Source organism: Doryrhamphus excisus, chromosome 16, assembly GCF_030265055.1.
Source record: "Doryrhamphus excisus isolate RoL2022-K1 chromosome 16, RoL_Dexc_1.0, whole genome shotgun sequence".
Classification (NCBI taxonomy): Eukaryota; Metazoa; Chordata; class Actinopteri; order Syngnathiformes; family Syngnathidae; genus Doryrhamphus; species Doryrhamphus excisus.
This window is the reverse complement of record NC_080481.1, coordinates 12,183,500-12,200,609: the sequence shown is the minus strand read 5'-3', so window position 1 is coordinate 12,200,609 and position 17,110 is coordinate 12,183,500. Positions and strand designations below refer to the sequence as shown.

The 17,110-nt window shown below is 41.3% G+C and overlaps 1 protein-coding gene across 6 annotated transcripts in view; it reads left to right on the top strand.

The window, feature by feature from the left end:
• magi3a (membrane associated guanylate kinase, WW and PDZ domain containing 3a) overlaps positions 1-17,110 on the top strand; it is an 83,163-nt gene that overhangs the window by 39,614 nt on the left and 26,439 nt on the right. For all 6 annotated transcript variants that reach the window (XM_058052602.1, XM_058052601.1, XM_058052607.1 and 3 more), the window contains exons 2-3: positions 11,879-11,995; positions 15,484-15,603. In XM_058052602.1, the coding sequence (XP_057908585.1) occupies positions 11,879-11,995; positions 15,484-15,603 (237 nt within the window). The remainder of the gene's footprint in view (positions 1-11,878; positions 11,996-15,483; positions 15,604-17,110) is intronic.

The window sequence follows — 17,110 nt, the reverse complement described above, 5'->3', positions numbered from 1 at the left end:
TGACGTTCATTTAAATCACAACCTCACTGCAACACATCAAGCACATCAGAGGTTTGGCAAAGAAATGAACAAATGGTTGGTTCTGCTATTCTGATGTCATTTTGTGTAATTTCTTGGGGCGATGACTTGACGTCAGCCTTTGTTCGTGTAGTTTTGCAGCACAGTTCAGTCCATGTACAGTGTTCGCATACTACTGATATCAGTACTATGATGGGGGGGGGGGGGGGGGTGGCATGCCAGGCAGCTGAACACCATGTGTAAAACCACTGTCGAGGTTTGATTGAATTTAACCGTGCATGTACGCTCGTTTTGATGCATTGAGCCATCGTCCTGCACATACCATTCATTGATTTGCTTCCTCCTGCCTCCCTACTTTTGTCTGTGTTTCATTCTTCTTCATTATCATTTTAATTTAGAACGACCAGACGGTAAGCTGCCTCTAATACGGGCCTGTATTCAACATTTATTCTTGCAGAATTCAATTACAGATTTCTCCTTTCCCTCTCTCTCTCTCTCTCGCTCTTGTCTCTTTTGTCTCATTCATCCAAAGACCCAAATTCGGCTTTTGATCATTTTTCAGAAAGCATATGGCATATAGCATATGGTGTAATTTGATGGTATCTCCATAGCTCTATTTTGAAAATGATTTTTTTGTTTACATTTGCTTTGTTTACTTGACAATAAAGAAAATAATTTCACTTTATTTGTAAGCCCCAGCCATATCATGGAGCGCAACACCATCACTGTAAGCGAGTATGGAAAAATACATGAAGTGGTACCTCGGTTTTCATCATTAATTCGTTCTTGAAAGAGAGAGAGCCGTATACATTATCGCTTTAACTTTATTGTGAACTTCAGCAGCAGGTACAATCATTATTACACACTCCTGCCCAGCTTGCTATATGTTCTGTTAAAACATAGATACATACAGTACTTACATACTTCATGTACTTCATTAATCAATGCAGATTACCCAGATAAACAATGAATGTTTTGTATGGGGATTTGCAGTATTATATTGTGGCCACCTGTACATCGTACACATACACTAACTTTGTGGGTTTTTTTTATGTCCGTTAGATCTCAGGGTGCAAAGTCAAAGCAACCCTGTGGACAGGAGGTCATTAATTAAAACACAACAATGATTAAATGTGAGCCAGGGAACTTGGTAAAAACTGCTGCGTAATGCTATCTTCTCAGCTGGTTAATTGAAAATTAATTTATGTGTTCAAATTAGTGCCTTCTCTCAGCTCTCCTTCATTTCCTTCCCTTAGGAAATTGGTTCTACGGACAAGGGAAAGGATTGAGGGGGGAAAAAAACCCTCACAAGTTTGACTTCTGAGAGTTTACTTTGTAAGTTGCCTCAATTGGTCTTTTTTTTTTCCATGGATTCCAGTACTTTGCTGACTTTGACCAAACAAGTACATGGTCAAGCTGGGAGTTGAACTACACTCGGTTTTGTGCCGTTCTCTCACATCTTTTAACGGTTTGTTATCACAGATGCCACCTAGTAGTTGGCTTCAGTCCACTCAAGTAATTAAAAAATGATGCACATTCTTCACCAGCCCCGCATTATTGCTTCCACCTGTGTCAGTCACACTCCAGCAATGTTGCAGCATCATTCCTTGAGGTGTACATCTGCAAAAAACACTAGCACCGTGATTGACATCATTCTGTCTCCAGCGATGCTATTTAATCTCCGTTACACAGAGAAAGGGCAGCATTTACATGCAGGCACCACTCTCGGGAACATATAGTACAAGTGTGGCAGCCTTGCCTCCACACTTCCATCATGAAGATGAGGGAATTTGAACAAGGTTTTAATATGTGGGCAATTATACTGGATATGATCCTGCTGGTACAATTCTTTGTTTTGGTATTAGTTTAATAGGGGGGGGGGGGGGGGTAGCACAAGGACACATGCTACACTCACAGCAGAACCAAATTTAATGCTAAGGTTTCTCTATAATTAAATTTGGAGTTCACACATCAGGACATGTTGATGTGCATGTTTGCGTAGCATAGCAAACCTAATGCAATCACTCCTCCTCTGTTATGTTTCACAATGGAGAACAACAGAAAGACTCCATTATAATAACAAATATAATGGATAACGAGCACGGCGATCGAGTGGTTAGCGCGCAGACCTCACAGCTAGGAGACCAGGGTTCAATTCCACCCTCGGCCATCTCTGTGTGGAGTTTGCATGTTCTCCCCGTGCATGCGTGGGTTTTTTCCGGGTACTCCGGTTTCCTCCCACATTCCAAAAACATGCTAGGTTAATTGGCGACTCCAAATTGTCCATAGGTATGAATGTGAGTGTGAATGGTTGTTTGTCTATATGTGCCCTGTGATTGGCTTGGCCCCGCAACGTGAGGAAAAGCGGTAGAAAATGAATGAATGAATGAATGAAATGTATAACGAAAATAACATTAAATTTGGAATAAAATGAACTTCTGGGTGCCATTTGGGGGTGTAGCGACCCCCATAATATAATAGTAGAAGAAACATTGGTACTGTTGTCCTTAAATAGGCCAGCTTCCTTCAATGAATTCCCTTCTACCAGGCAGAACAGCAGCCTCTAGCATCAACACGTCCATTGTTGATCCAGTTTAGAAACATTCTGAGGGAAAGCGGATTTTGGAGCACGGTCACATACAGCTAGTTGTATCTGTAGTTAATTACATGTTCCATTGTCTGTGCTCTAATAAAAAAAATATGACCTGATTGAGTAATTAAACCTAATTCCCAGAGAATGCAGTGGTTCGATAGCAGAAGCTGAGAGTGATGCTTTTCATCACAAAGTGGTAGATTATATTAAATGTTACTTCATGTTTTTATCAATTACAGTAAAATTGTTGAGATGATTCACTTGTTAGGTAGTAATAATCCCTCAGGAGGATTTGAAGGACTTTATCTAGTTCAGGAAATGGAAGATTTGTTTTCATATTCACACTTGTTAGAGATGATGAACTTTAATATTTATAAATTTAGTCAGTGTAGCATCCAAATTATTCTTACAATGTTATTGTGAGATAAAATCACAACATTTTATGGCTTTGATACATTTCAGGCTCCCTTCATCTTCATCTTGTTTGTTCTGAACGACTCAGACTCGCACATTCTCACACTTTTGCATGTAAACCTCCAGCGAGTCATCTCTTGTGGTGATGGCAAAGACATACGTATCATCAGGGAGAAGACTCTGCTCTGCCTACATCGGTTTCTGAGCAACACAACAGTATGACTCACCTTCGCAGGCTGAATGTTGCTTCCTCCACGCTTTTGCCACATGCTCTTTATTCCCCCAGAGGAAGAAAAAAACACATATTTTCAATATTTGTTGGATCATTTTGACATTTGGCTTTGGATATAACAAATTCCTACTTTGTCCATTAGGCCTCCTTTTTGAAACAGCAATGCAATTCAAAAGGAGGCAGTTATATGTCCAATATTTGCAGAGTTACAAACATAAAATTGGGTCCATTGTAACTGTTACAGTGCCAAATGACAACAAAGGTACTTATCATATCAAATAGTAAATAAAAGACAAGTCAAGTCCTCACATGAACCAGCATGCCAAGGAAAGAAACCTTGAAAAGGACTCCAAAGTGTTGGGAGACCATCTGCTTGCGGGCAATCCAATATTAGACGTGTGTGTGGGTAGAAGTAAAACAATAACAAAGCCTGACCAGACAGCTTTACCCATTTGTGCCACTACGAGTTTCCTGAAATGTCGATTCTTTAAAGGACAGCAGTCTTGCATGAACGTGATGTGTGTGTGAATATATGGGAAATCAAACTGCAGACTACACTGTATTTATATCTCTCATGCAACCGAGTTGTCACACATCTGATTGTCTTGAAGGGAACTATATAATTAAACTGTGGGTTTGTTCAAACTAAATTCAACTTGAGCAGCTGATACTGTGGCATATGATGAATAGATGCAGTGTTATTTTGGTTTGCATGGGATGGACAATGGATGGATTATGTTATGAAATGTTTGTGTTGAGCGACTTCATTGTTTACTAGATTGTGGTCATGCTTTTTTGGCTTCGCCCAAGGTCGATGCGCTGATAGGCTACCTGAAATGTAGGACTTAGTCATAGGCTCTACAATGACAATACTGCACCAGGGCTCAACAATAACGATGTACCGATGGCCCGGGGCAAGTTAAAACAAAATTTGGGCAAGTAAATCCAATCCGTGATATTCCCGTCGGGCAAGTGCACTTTGGCATGCCATACTGCCAAGAGTTTTTTTTAAAGCGGTTGTTGTTGGGTGTTGGTAAAACACGGACTACGTAATTCCCGTGGTAATTTGCAAACCAATCCTTGCAAATCTTGAAATGGACCAATCAGAATAGTTTATTTAGACCGCGGTCCGTGTTTTACCCACACCCGTTCTTGTTCGTGATCAACCAATCAGCGATTGTTTGACTCCGAAAACATCTATCATGGCGTCCCTGCCAACAACTTCTGAAGGAAAAAAAAGTGATGAAACAGTGTCTCCTAAACAAGTATTTTATTAGCGGCAGCAAATCAAATGAGGTGAGTGAATCACATTACTGTGACAATTTGAAGTGGTCACAATGAAACACCACCCATTAGATCCAATACCAAGTGCTGATTTTGCACAAATCTACAAAATCTAGCGGTTCCATTTCTCTGTGTATTTTTCTCACCTTTGCTTCACAAATTATTGTTTGACCAGTGAGCATTTTTTTTTCTGGATTTAAAACACTTTACTAGTACACAAATGTGTCTATTCAATAATGTTTCATTGTGGTGCACAATTTATAAAAGGCAAAGTGCCTAGAAGTCTCTTGACAATCCAGATTTCCATGCAACGTCATGATCTATGTAGGAAAACAACCACAAGAAATGATAATCATTTCATCTTTATTTGAGATTCTCATGTGATGCCACAAAAATTAGATGATATCATTATGGCAGTCTTTTCATTTTACATGGGGCAAGTTCGGAGACCTTAAGGATTCCCTATGGGCAAGTCATTTTGGTTAATGTTTTAATGGTTTTAATGTAGAGCCCTGTGCACATATAATTATTAGGGGTGCGTCAATCAGGGTTTTATGGCGCTGATTCTATTACTGAGATCGGCCAATCACATTGATTTACTGGATAATTTTCTATTTATTAAAACAATAATTCATGTCAATGATCCCAAAAATGGTTAATTATTAAAAAATAAAAAGGTGGGGGGGAGCACAACCTCTTGGACATGTGTTGTACATACAAGTTTTTATTTCATGTTTTACCAGAGCTCAATGTGGCCACCAGCAGCAGTACGGGCAACATCAAGCCGATGTGAGAATTCTTCCCAAATACGCCTCAGGATGTCGCGGTCCACCGTGTTGATTGCAGCTGTTATTCGATCATTCATGTCATCCATATTAGCTGGAAGTGGCGGAACATAAACTTTGTCTTTAAAATAATCCCACAAGGAAAATGTGCCACAGCAGTGGGTCGGTAGGAGAGCTGCTAACGACCCCACTGTCAGATCACCCGACCACACTGTGTGACTGTGGGGCGTGGGGGATATTAAAGTTTATGCTCCACCACCACATGCATGTGACAACAATCCCTTTGGTTGCTACTGCATCTCTTCATTCCACAAATACGGTTACATGGATTTCTGCTACTTAGTGAGACTCAGACTACATCTTGCTCGCTCAATAATAAAATATGAAATAAATAAACAATGTAACAATTAGTCTTTTAATTAGTTCAGTTTAGCTCACAGACTTATAGGTGAATGTTGCCTTAATGCATGCTAATCCTGTGATGCAACATGAAGATTGGAGAGCTGGTGAGTGAGCCAGCATATGGGTCATCACATACAAATGAGCAACAGCAGCTCTCCCGGGTGTGCTTTCCGACAATGCTTCTGCTCGGTTGTGCATATTATTAGAACGCATGCTTAAAACATCACTGAATGCTTAGTACTCCTTTTAAGTCTTTTTTTTTTTGAGGTGATACACATCCGAATAGTTTTGAGACCACTGTATTATTCATCCATTGTGTCACCATCTGGGCATTCAGTGAATGAGCAGTCAAGCTCTGTTTGAAATGTGATTGACTATTTATGGATGCAGTGCAGCAAAGTGTATTTTATCTCAGGCTGTATCTCCCAGAATCCTTGAAGGCACATTGATTTCTCCGTACTCTATGCCTTTGCTTTGTGTGTGATCCACCTGTGACAATGCATGTAAAGATCACGTTCTGTTGCGTAGCTGTGATGGAACACGGTCTTTTCTCTGATCTCAGTCTCTTTTGTGTACATGTGTGTGGATGGGAGGGGAATTATGAGTGGGTGTTTCTGCGGTATACGTGTGTTTGTCTTCCAGTAATGAATAGATATTTGAAAGGCAGACCAATAAAGTGCATGTGGGAATTGCTAATGGTAAGATATAAATAATTGATAAGAGGCGACGTAAACAAAAAAGAGGTTCTTTCTCGAAGCGCAACATTGCAATTGTAGAGTCAGATACATATGAACAACATATTTCAAGAGCTGGTAAATATGTTGTGGACTAGTCAGTAATAGTCTGACCTGAGGTCAAGGAGAATTACATTAAGGAGTGACAGCAACACAAAATTAACCTTGACTAGACACTTTGTTGTGCAGGGAGCTTCGCTGAAACGTCCATCCATCAATGTTCTATGCCGCTCAACCTCATTAGGGTCACAGCGATATGCTGGAGCCTATCCCAGCTGACTTTGGGTACACCCTGGACTGGTTAGCAGCCAATCACATGGCACATATAGACAAACAACCATTCACACTCACATTCATACCTATGGACAATTTGGAGTCGCCAATTAACCTAACATGCATGTTTTTGGAATGTGCGAGGAAACTACAAGCGGAGATTCGAACCCAGCTCTTCAGTGAAACATTTTACAACATATTATGAATGAATTTCATTTTACTTTATATAAAAATGACAGCTTCCAGATGGGTTTAAAATAAAATAAACAAGACAGACGGAGGCTTCTCAAGGCACAACTACAGCAAACAACAGAAGGCTTTGGATGATACACAGTGCACAATGGATCTTCTCTTTTTATGTCACATCCAGACGGCCTCCAACCCAACAGATGAACAATGGAGCAGAAAGGAAACATGGCTGATGGGCTCATGCCAAAGCACAAACAAAAATAATCACGCTGCTGCCCTTTTTAATTTGCTCGTTACTTTCCTCTAGTTGTGTGCCTTTGCCAGGGATTAACCCACTGTTTTTTTTTTGCGAAACTTACTAAAGCTTCAATAGAACTTGATAAATCCTTGCTCATAATAAATAATTAAAAATAAAGGGTATCTGTATCGTTTTAAAGCGCAATGTCAGCAATATGGTGACTACTACTGGGTGCATGTCTTTTGCCAGTGCACCCGCAATTCCATAAGGCTTCCATAAGGAACCCTCTGCAATGCAAAAATAAAATATACCACACATCTGCTCAGGACATGTATGAACACATTTTTCTTTGCAGTAAATTATCAGCGCTTCTTTATAGAATCAGAAGCATTTAGTGTCATAGCTGCTCTCAGCATCATGAAGAGAAAAGACTGCAGTGAAATGTTTTTCTCTGCATAGATGTTGACATCTCAATCTGGAACAATCTTACAGGTGGCCTGACAAGACAAAACACCACTTGAAGTAAACTAAAATAGATGCTTGTTAAGTTGTTATTTTGTACAAGCAACAGAGTATTGATTGGGAATGGTATCAGACCAGTCAGTGTCTAATCCACGGATGGACGGCCTCCTCGGGATGACCACAAGGTGGCCATCACCTCCGTGAAAGACAGCCAAGATAGGACAAGTTTAGTATCATTTCATTTAGTTCAATGGCCAAGTCACAATAGGATTAGAGAGGATGCCTGTCAAAGTCATACGTATCTCTTTTTCTGTGATCCTTGCATGTGTGATGCTGTGATACAATCAACTTATTGGGTTCTCGAAAGGTGCAAGCCAATAAGCCGATACATGAGTGAGACTAATAACCATCATCCTGAACAGTCAGCCAAAAGTTGGCCTGAGAGACAGTATGCAACATTAAGGGCTGTGTACAAAACACAGAAATCCCACTGTGTTCAATTATCTCCTGAATGAGTTGACAGTGCAGTTCTGCCAAGGGTACATGAATAATGTCAGTGCCCGTGTGGCCACGCAAACCCTACAGAGTATTGGAAAGATCCTCTAGACATTTTTAATTTTATATGAACTAGAGATGGATCCATCCATCCATCCATTTTCTGTACCACTTGTTCTAATTGGGGTCAAAAGTGAGCTGGAGCCTACTTTAGCTGATTTCGAGCAGGACGAATACACCCTTGACTGGTCACCACTCATTCACAGGACACATATAGACAAATAGCCATTGACAATTTTATGCACACTAATGGATGCATGTTTTGGGGATGAAGGGGGAAGCTGGAGTATGCGGTGTAAACCCACACAAGCATGGGGAGAACGTGCAAATTATTCAAACCCAGATATTCAGACTGGCAGAATAATTGATTAATGATTTTAATGATGGCTGCACGGTGGACGAGTGGTTAGCGTGCAGACCTCACAGCTAGGAGACCAGAGTTCAATCCCACCCTCGGCCATCTCTGTGTGGCGTTTGCATGTTCTCCTCATGCGTGGTTTTCGTCGGTTTCCTCCCACATTCCAAAAACATGCTAGGTATGAATGTGAGTGTGAATGGTTGTTTGTCTATATGTGCCCTGTGATTAGCTGGCGACCAGTCCAGGGTGTACCCTGCCTCTCGCCCAAAGACAGCTGGGATAGGCTCCAGCACCCCCGCGACCCTTGTGAGGAAAAGCGGTAGAAAATAAATGAATGAATTTTACTGATGGCTGCACGGCGGCCTAGTGGTTAGCGTGCAGACCTCACAGCTAGGAGACCAGAGTTCAATCCCACCCTCGGCCATCTCTGTGTGGAGTTTGCATGTTCTCCCCGTGCATGCGTGGGTTTTCTCCGGGTACTCCGGTTTCCTCCCACATTCCAAAAACATGCTAGGTTAATTGGCGACTCCAAATTGTCCATAGGTATGAATGTGAGTGTGAATGGTTGTTTGTCTATATGTGCCCTGTGATTGGCTGCCGACCAGTCCAGGGTGTACCCCGCCTCTCGCCCAAAGACAGCTGGGATAGGCTCCAGCACCCTCCGTGACCCTCGTGAAAGATAAGCGGTAGAAAATGAATTAATTAATGAATTTTACTGATTAAGAATCCTGTTGATTGTGGGGAATCGGCTCCTTTTTATGGAAGCAAAACTTCCCAATTTTTAAAAAGAAAAGTGAAAACTGGTCGTCCTTTGAATTCCAATAACCTAATTATCTGCCTGTGTACCCCGGAGACGGAATGAGGCGACATTTCCTGCAGCCTTGACTTGCCAAATAAGCCTAATAAGGTGGTAATTGGCAGATGGCAGAGGCATTCTCGTTACCACAGGTGCCAGAATGAGAAGAACACCTGATTAGACACCCACTGCTGTCTGTTTTGCTTACTCTATCATTAGGAAAAGCTTTGTGTCTTTGTAATGCCCAAACTATGTTCATTTGCATTATGTGGCTGTGCATGCAGTGTAACCTAAGAGAAACACTGGCATGGATAGCAACTTAATTGCAGTGAATCTATGCATTTCTGTCATACCCACCAAGTGATGAGACTACATACTGTTGAATGCAAAGCAATATCTTTGGAATGATATCTAATATGGTGGCACGGCGGTCGAGTGGTTAGCGCGCAGACCTCACAGCTAGGAGACCAGGGTTCAGTTCCACCCTTGGCCATCTCTGTGTGGAGTTTGCATGTTCTCCCCGTGCATGCGTGGGTTTTCTCCGGGTACTCCGGTTTCCTCCCACATTCCAAAAACATGCTAGGTTAATCGGCGACTCCAAATTGTCCATAGGTATGAATGTGAGTGTGAATGGTTGTTTGTCGATATGTGCCCTGTGATTGGCTGGCGACCAGTCCAGGGTGTACCCCGCCTCTCGCCCGAAGACAGCTGGGATAGGCTCCAGCATCCCTGTGACCCTCATGAGGAAAAAGCGAAAATGAATGAATGAATGAATGATATCTAATATCTAATTTGTTTGAGGTCAGTGTTTATAAGTTTTGTTTTCAAAACAATAGTTTGCTTGCTCATACATCCTCCTCACGGGGGCAGTAAAAGTTAGATTCTCATGCCACCTAGGAGCCGAGACCTTTGATTTTAGAAAAATCGGGGTCATGTGCAGTCGAAGAAAATGCAGAAGAGAGGTGAGATGTGCTTGATAGATATTCCTGAAAGTGATCTCAAACAGAGGTGCGAGCAGATCCCCTGTGGGGATCCGCCAAGGACAATAAATCTCCGCAGCCAGAGATGAAGCGATGGAGTAATGATGAGACGAATCGCTGGACTGGCCATGTTTTCATGTACGCTTCCATGCGTCATCATTACTCCTCTGTGCAACAAAACTCTCTGCTCCCTGCGCTCCCTCAGTTTTTAATGATTCTCTATCCTAAAGTGCACCCCTCACACTCTCACTGTATGTGTCTAATAGCCAAATGACAACGCACAAAGACACCCATTGTGTCCCACATGCCTCAAACTATGACCCTGGCAGGCTAGTGATGTGCTTGCCTTGTAAGCTAGCGGGAAGCTGAGGTACCGCTCCCTCCCTTTTTTTTTTTTTTTTTCTCTGCCTGTCCTCGTCTATGGAGATATGATGTGGTGTGCTAAACCAACCTGACAGGCAGGCCACAAAGACTGCCCTGTTCTATGCACCACAGTGGGAGTTTGCTTTAGACAAGGGAGGTGATTTGCATGTGTTTGTGAATACATTTGTAGTATACTATGGGACGTCTACTCTGTGTAATCTTGTGGTGTGGCAATTAATAACCTTAATTAGCCACTTTTCACCGCAAAAATTCTGGAATTTTTTTTATTTCTGGTAAGTGGGAAGTTTAGTTCCTGGAACTAAAAGGTTCCTGTGGCACTGTGTGGTTTGTGTTTCCACCACATTTGAAAGTTCAGGGTAATTTATTCAAAACAGGCTGATGATATTTGGGGGACTGGTTTATTTCTACATTGATGAATGATTGTCAACTGGTGGGTCGCGACTCAAAAGTTGGTCGCAGGGCCATTTTCAGTGGGTCTCTGGTCTCGCCCTTTTATTCCAAGTGTCTGTAAACATGTCCACAGTGAAGAAAAACCTTTCTTTCTCCTGAAGCTCCCCATAATCCTTTTCCAAAAGAACCTAGTGACCAGTAGGTACTTTTTCAACCACAATATTTTTACCCAGGTAGATTTGAGTGGAAACGCAGAGGGGGAGTATTTTCAAACTACCAGGGTAAATAAGAATGTCTCTGAAGTGGGTCTATAGTCTGCAATGTTTGTTCGAATATTTGTTCTCCAGATCTCTGCTTCTGGGAACACAGACCGCAGCTTTGTGGCTTGTGATGTGCAATGTGAATCGAGACCCAGCTTTTATTCCCTTGACCTAAATTCCTCACTCGCATTGTTCTGGTTAAAAGTCCACAGAGTTGCATAACAGTGAGTTGTGTGTCTGTTGCACTGGTCATAGAGCAGTTATTGCACAGTTAAGAGCAGAGACGCACAATTTGGTTAAAAGTCAAAATGAAATGTGAGTCTCACATGCCTGAGAACATGTTGACTAAGAAACATTACTTTTGTTATTTCTGGTTATTTGAACTTGAACTCCTTCTGTAATCACGCATTTTATTCCTGCATCTATCAAATATTTTGATACTGTAGACTGACACACTTCCATTGACACCCATGAGCAATTTCGAGTCTACAGTTAATTTAACATCCATACTCTTTGTCTTTCTTCACCTAGGGAAGGTCCTGAATGCTGATTTGCATCACTACCTCAGTCTGCAATTCCAAAAGGGTTCTCTGGACCACAAGCTCCAGCAGGTGATCAGGGACAACTTGTACCTGCGCACCATTCCCTGTGAGTATTTCCATTACTGCAGCAATACCGCTTTAATTTATACAGGGCATAGATAAAGAAAAAATGTTCTATAATGAGAATTTCACACTTTGCTGCTCAGTCATTTGTGAACCGATGCTTCTTGTTTGGTAATTCTTAAATTATCAAAATGGTTAGGTTAATCACACGATTTAAATTTGATCATTTTTATTTATTTTTCATGACATTCAAAAATTATGTTTTGTTTGAAGACATTATATTTGTATATTTCATTTTGAAACGTGCAAACATATGAGTTATTACTTTTGTTGGGGGTGCAGAATTTTTATTGGGGGGTGTAAGGCATAGATATTAATATTAATAATTATAATTAATATTATAACATTAGGGCGGCATGGCGGTCGAGTGGTTAGCGCGCAGACCTCACAGCTAGGAGACCAGGGTTCAATTCCACCCTCGGCCATCTCTGTGTGGAGTTTGCATGTTCTCCCCGTGCATGCGTGGGTTTTCTCCGGGTACTCCGGTTTCCTCCCACATTCCAAAAACATGCTAGGTTAATTGGCGACTCCAAATTGTCCATAGGTATGAATGTGAGTGTGAATGGTTGTTTGTCTATATGTGCCCTGTGATTGGCTGGCGACCAGTCCAGGGTGTACCCCGCCTCTCGCCCGAAGACAGCTGGGATAGGCTCCAGCACCCTCCGCAATCCTCGTGAGGAAAAAACGGTATAAAATGAATGAATGAATGAATGAATGAATATAACATTAATATTTATTCCTTTGAAATCTGCATTATGTTGATTGTACTTGCTTGTAAAAAGAAGAATAGTATCTGTTCCCCTGGCCATCGCCTACATCATGTCTGGATCAGCCAGGACCAACCTTCTCAAACATGACAGACAATAATTTTCCACATATAATCCATAGATAAAGACAGTCTGTGCAGATTATCAATTTTAACGCCAAAAAATCTGTCAAGTCTGGCTTGAGTAGTCCCATCTCTGCTCTGGTAGAGCTTGACTTTTTCACCGCCGACAGCCACACTGAAGCCTAAATAAATGCTGTACTTGCCTCCTGTAAAAGATGACAGGAGCTCAACAGTGCCAGTGGTCCGGGGCACCAGGTAATCCATAACATCTTGGCTGAATCCCAAACCCCACCCTCAGAGCCAACCCCATCTTTCCATTTTCAGGCATTATATATCCATCACGGGCGGTGGCATCAGCACGTCTCACTGAAAGATAAGGGATGAAGAGAAGTAGCAGAAATGTTAAAATGGAGCCCCAGGTTTTTAATCCTGGAAACTGGTCTTCTTAGAGACGACAGCCCCCCTTTTAAGTTTCCAAGCTGCAGCACTCTGCAGGAATGTAGTCTTGCAATGACACAGTTCAACATTTAACCATTAAGTCACACTTACCACCACAGAGACAAAGACAAGCTTACTGTGGTGAATACATTGTTTCTTAATTGTCAGATGTCGACTATAAAATGTATGCGAGTGGGATACTGTTGGCATACATGCTAAAAACTGACACAAAAATTCTGCAAATACCTCAGTGCAAAGCAACAGTATTCAGCAGTGGCGCTTTTGTGGTCATTTTTACCTCAGGCAAGCACAAAAATAAGGGGGCATTGTTTTGTTTGCTGTTTTGTTTGGATTTTTGTTTATTTGTGAGGTTACGGTTGCACAAAATCCACACAGCCGATGTTCCAGAAACCTTGTGGAGCAGTGAAGTATAGAACCCGGATAAAGATGCACTTCTGGATGTTCCATGCACTACTTGAGAGGATGCTCAGTCTCTTTTATGTTCATTTTATATAGAGCCAATGCTAACAGACACATGCTGTGTGAAGAACTCTCTTCTCATCCAGCCTGTGAACCACAGAAAGATGGACATCCACTTGTGTCAATTTATCGAGGGCTCATAATTACCAACATTTTTTTTTTAATTGTTCGAAAAATCCGGGTGGCACGGTGGCCGAGTGGTTAGCGCGCAGACCTCACTGCTAGGAGACCAGGGTTCAATTCCACTCTCGGCCATCTCTTGTGTAGAGTTTGCATGTTCTCCCCGTGCATGTGTGGGTTTCCTCCCACATTCCAAAAACATGCTAGGTTAATTGGCGACTCCAAATTGTCCATAGGTATGAATGTGAGTGTGAATGGTTGTTTGTCTATATGTGCCCTGTGATTGGCTGGCGACCAGTCCAGGGTGTACCCCGCCTCTCATCCGAAGACAGCTGGTAATAACACATTGTAGGGTGGCACGGTGGTCTAGTGGTTAGCGCGCAGACCTCACAGCTAGGAGACCAGGGTTCAATTCCACTCTTGGCCATCCTTGGCCATCTCTTGTGTGGAGTTTGCATGTTCTCCCCGTGCATGCGTGGGTTTTCTCCGGCTACTCCGGTTAAATGGCGACTCCAAATTGTCCATAGGTATGAATGTGAGTGTGAATGGTTGTTTGTCTATAGGTGCCCTGTGATTGGCTGGCGACCAGTCCAGGGTGTACCCCGCCTCTCGCCCGAAGACAGCTGGTATAGGCTCCAGCACCCCTGCGACCCTCGTGAGGAAAAAGCGGTAGAAAATGAATAAATGAATGTTCGATAAATCGATATATCCATTATCATAAAGTATAAATCATAAAGTATGATGTGAAGTGAAAGTACACCGAATGACATGGACTTTGATGTAGATAACAGAAATAAAAATTAAATTAGAAAGACAGGAGGACACCCTGAAAGAAAATGAAAAATGGGGACATTAAACACCTAATGTTAGTTTAGTTAAAAGTTAAAATCCCTAGCGTGTGCGGAGCAGCCAGATAGCAGAGCGACTCGGCTGAGGCTCTGTAAAAGCCCTGATTACAGCTAAGATGATGCTAAGCAGAGTTGGCGCGTTAAGGAGCGTGAAGTCTTTTCCATAACAATGTGTTTTCCAGCATCTCACAGATGAGAGCACCAGCAAGAAGGCAAAAACATGGCATTTTTCTTAACGAGATACAGCAGTTTGGGAGCATCGATGTTTTATGAAAGTAGAACTAAAGGGAATCTTAAAGCGCGGGACTAGAAACAACACCTTGTATTGTAGGTTGAGGAAGTTATTTTAGGAGGGGGGGGGGGTTGATGCTTTGAACAGTTGCTTCAACATTGTTTCACGTTATCAGCCGCTGGCATTCACTTGAGAGAGACTTTTTTTTTTTACTCCCAAAACTTTGACAGACAAGTGTGAATATATTTTACTGAATGCTTGTAGCTTTTCTTGTCCATGTAAACACGGAAAAGAGGGTTATACCCTATATGTTTTTGATCATATTTCAAAAGTGTGCAATTGTAATTAGCTGCATTTTATGGGCCGTTATATTTATGCCTCAATTTTGTTAACTATTTATTCTATAAGCACCGACATTCCATAGTGGATATCACATGACTGAAAGTGTGTTGGCTGCAGGGTCACAGAGTATTCCCACTTGTGTAAAGATGTTCTCTCTTCTTAAAGTGTGTCATTGTTGGCAGGTACCACTCGGCAACCGAGAGAGGGGGAGGTTCCTGGAGTGGATTACAACTTTATCAGCGTGGAAGAGTTTCGTAACCTTGAAGAATGTGGACTCCTGCTAGAGAGTGGAACCTATGATGGTATTTGTGCAAACACTACATTATGAGTGTATGAGTATATTTAGGAATGTGGATTCATGCTCTTCTTTTCAAGGACACTTTGATAACTACATACAGATACAGTATAAATATCATTCAACAAATAGTCAGTGACTCATGGGCAATTAGTGTTTAAGTTTCCCGCATACCCCTGCAAAGACTCTACATGGTTCTACATGGGAGTTTTTTATTTTTTATTATTTTTGTAAGAGCAACTACGCTATTCAGTGATATTATCTGACACAAAAAGGCCAGTGTCAACAGTAATATTGTGCTTTTCATATGTTTTCACCACATACTCTTCACCCGTGAGGTACACTGCCATGTCACGTGATGTCAGTGACAGTTTGACCACCCGAGAACTTGGCTTGAATTTCTAATTCCAGATTAATTTAATTTTTAATTTTTAAATTTAAATTTAAATTTTAATTTTAATTTTAATTTTAATTTTAATTTTAATTTTAATTTTAATTTTAATTTTAATTTTAATTTTAATTTTAATTTTAATTTTAATTTTAATTTTAATTTTAATTTTAATTTTAATTTTTTATTTTTTATTTTTAATTTTCCAGACTATAAGTCACACTTTTTTTAATAGGTTGGCTGTTCCTGCGACTTATACTCCAGAGCGACTTATAAATGAAAAAAACTGTTTATGTTACATAAACACTGGACACCTTTTCTGTTTATGTTTATTTCTTGTGTAGCTGAATAACTTATTGTGTTAGCATATCTTACACCTATTCCGCCTGTTCTCTATTATTTTATTGTTAGAACTTGCCTTCCAAGAGGATGTAATGTCTGTTTTGGTCAAGTAGTTTGTAAAATAAATAACCCACAAAAAATGCGACTTATACTCCAGTGCGACTTATGGTCCAGAAATTACAGCATTTGACCTTTTAGACAGAATTTAAATATTCCATATTTATGGAAATAAATCTAAAGGAATCTTCATCAAGCACAATGCCAGAGATAAGACTGCTAAGGTAACTTAGGGTAGATACATAGAGTCATCAACCATCTATGAATACATTATAGCGTATAAGGTTATCCCTCCGGATCACTCTCGCACCCGTGGTGCACCCGTGAACAAGATTCCAGCCTAGGGTTTTAGTTCTCCTGCCCTGTGTAACATTAAGGTCTTCACGAAAGAAGCCAAGTTAATTTGCTCCCGGTTGATTTGGTTGCCTTGTGCACGCAACATGTGTGTAAGAACACTGTCGCCAACTGTCTCCTCCCGGATGGGCCCCAGGTGACCGGCCCTTCAACCTTGGAGTCATAAACCAGTCAGCAAGATGAGTAATGGAGTCGTTCTGCCCTGCCCTTCATAATGCAGCACAGCGATTCCTTTCTATATTGATAGCACAAATACGCAACCTCCCAGAGGCTTAATTATGAATGTCCAGACTTCTGACATTCTGACTTGCCAAACATGCACTACTGGATATTCTGCTAAAGCAGCACAAAAGAAAAGGTATATATATACGTA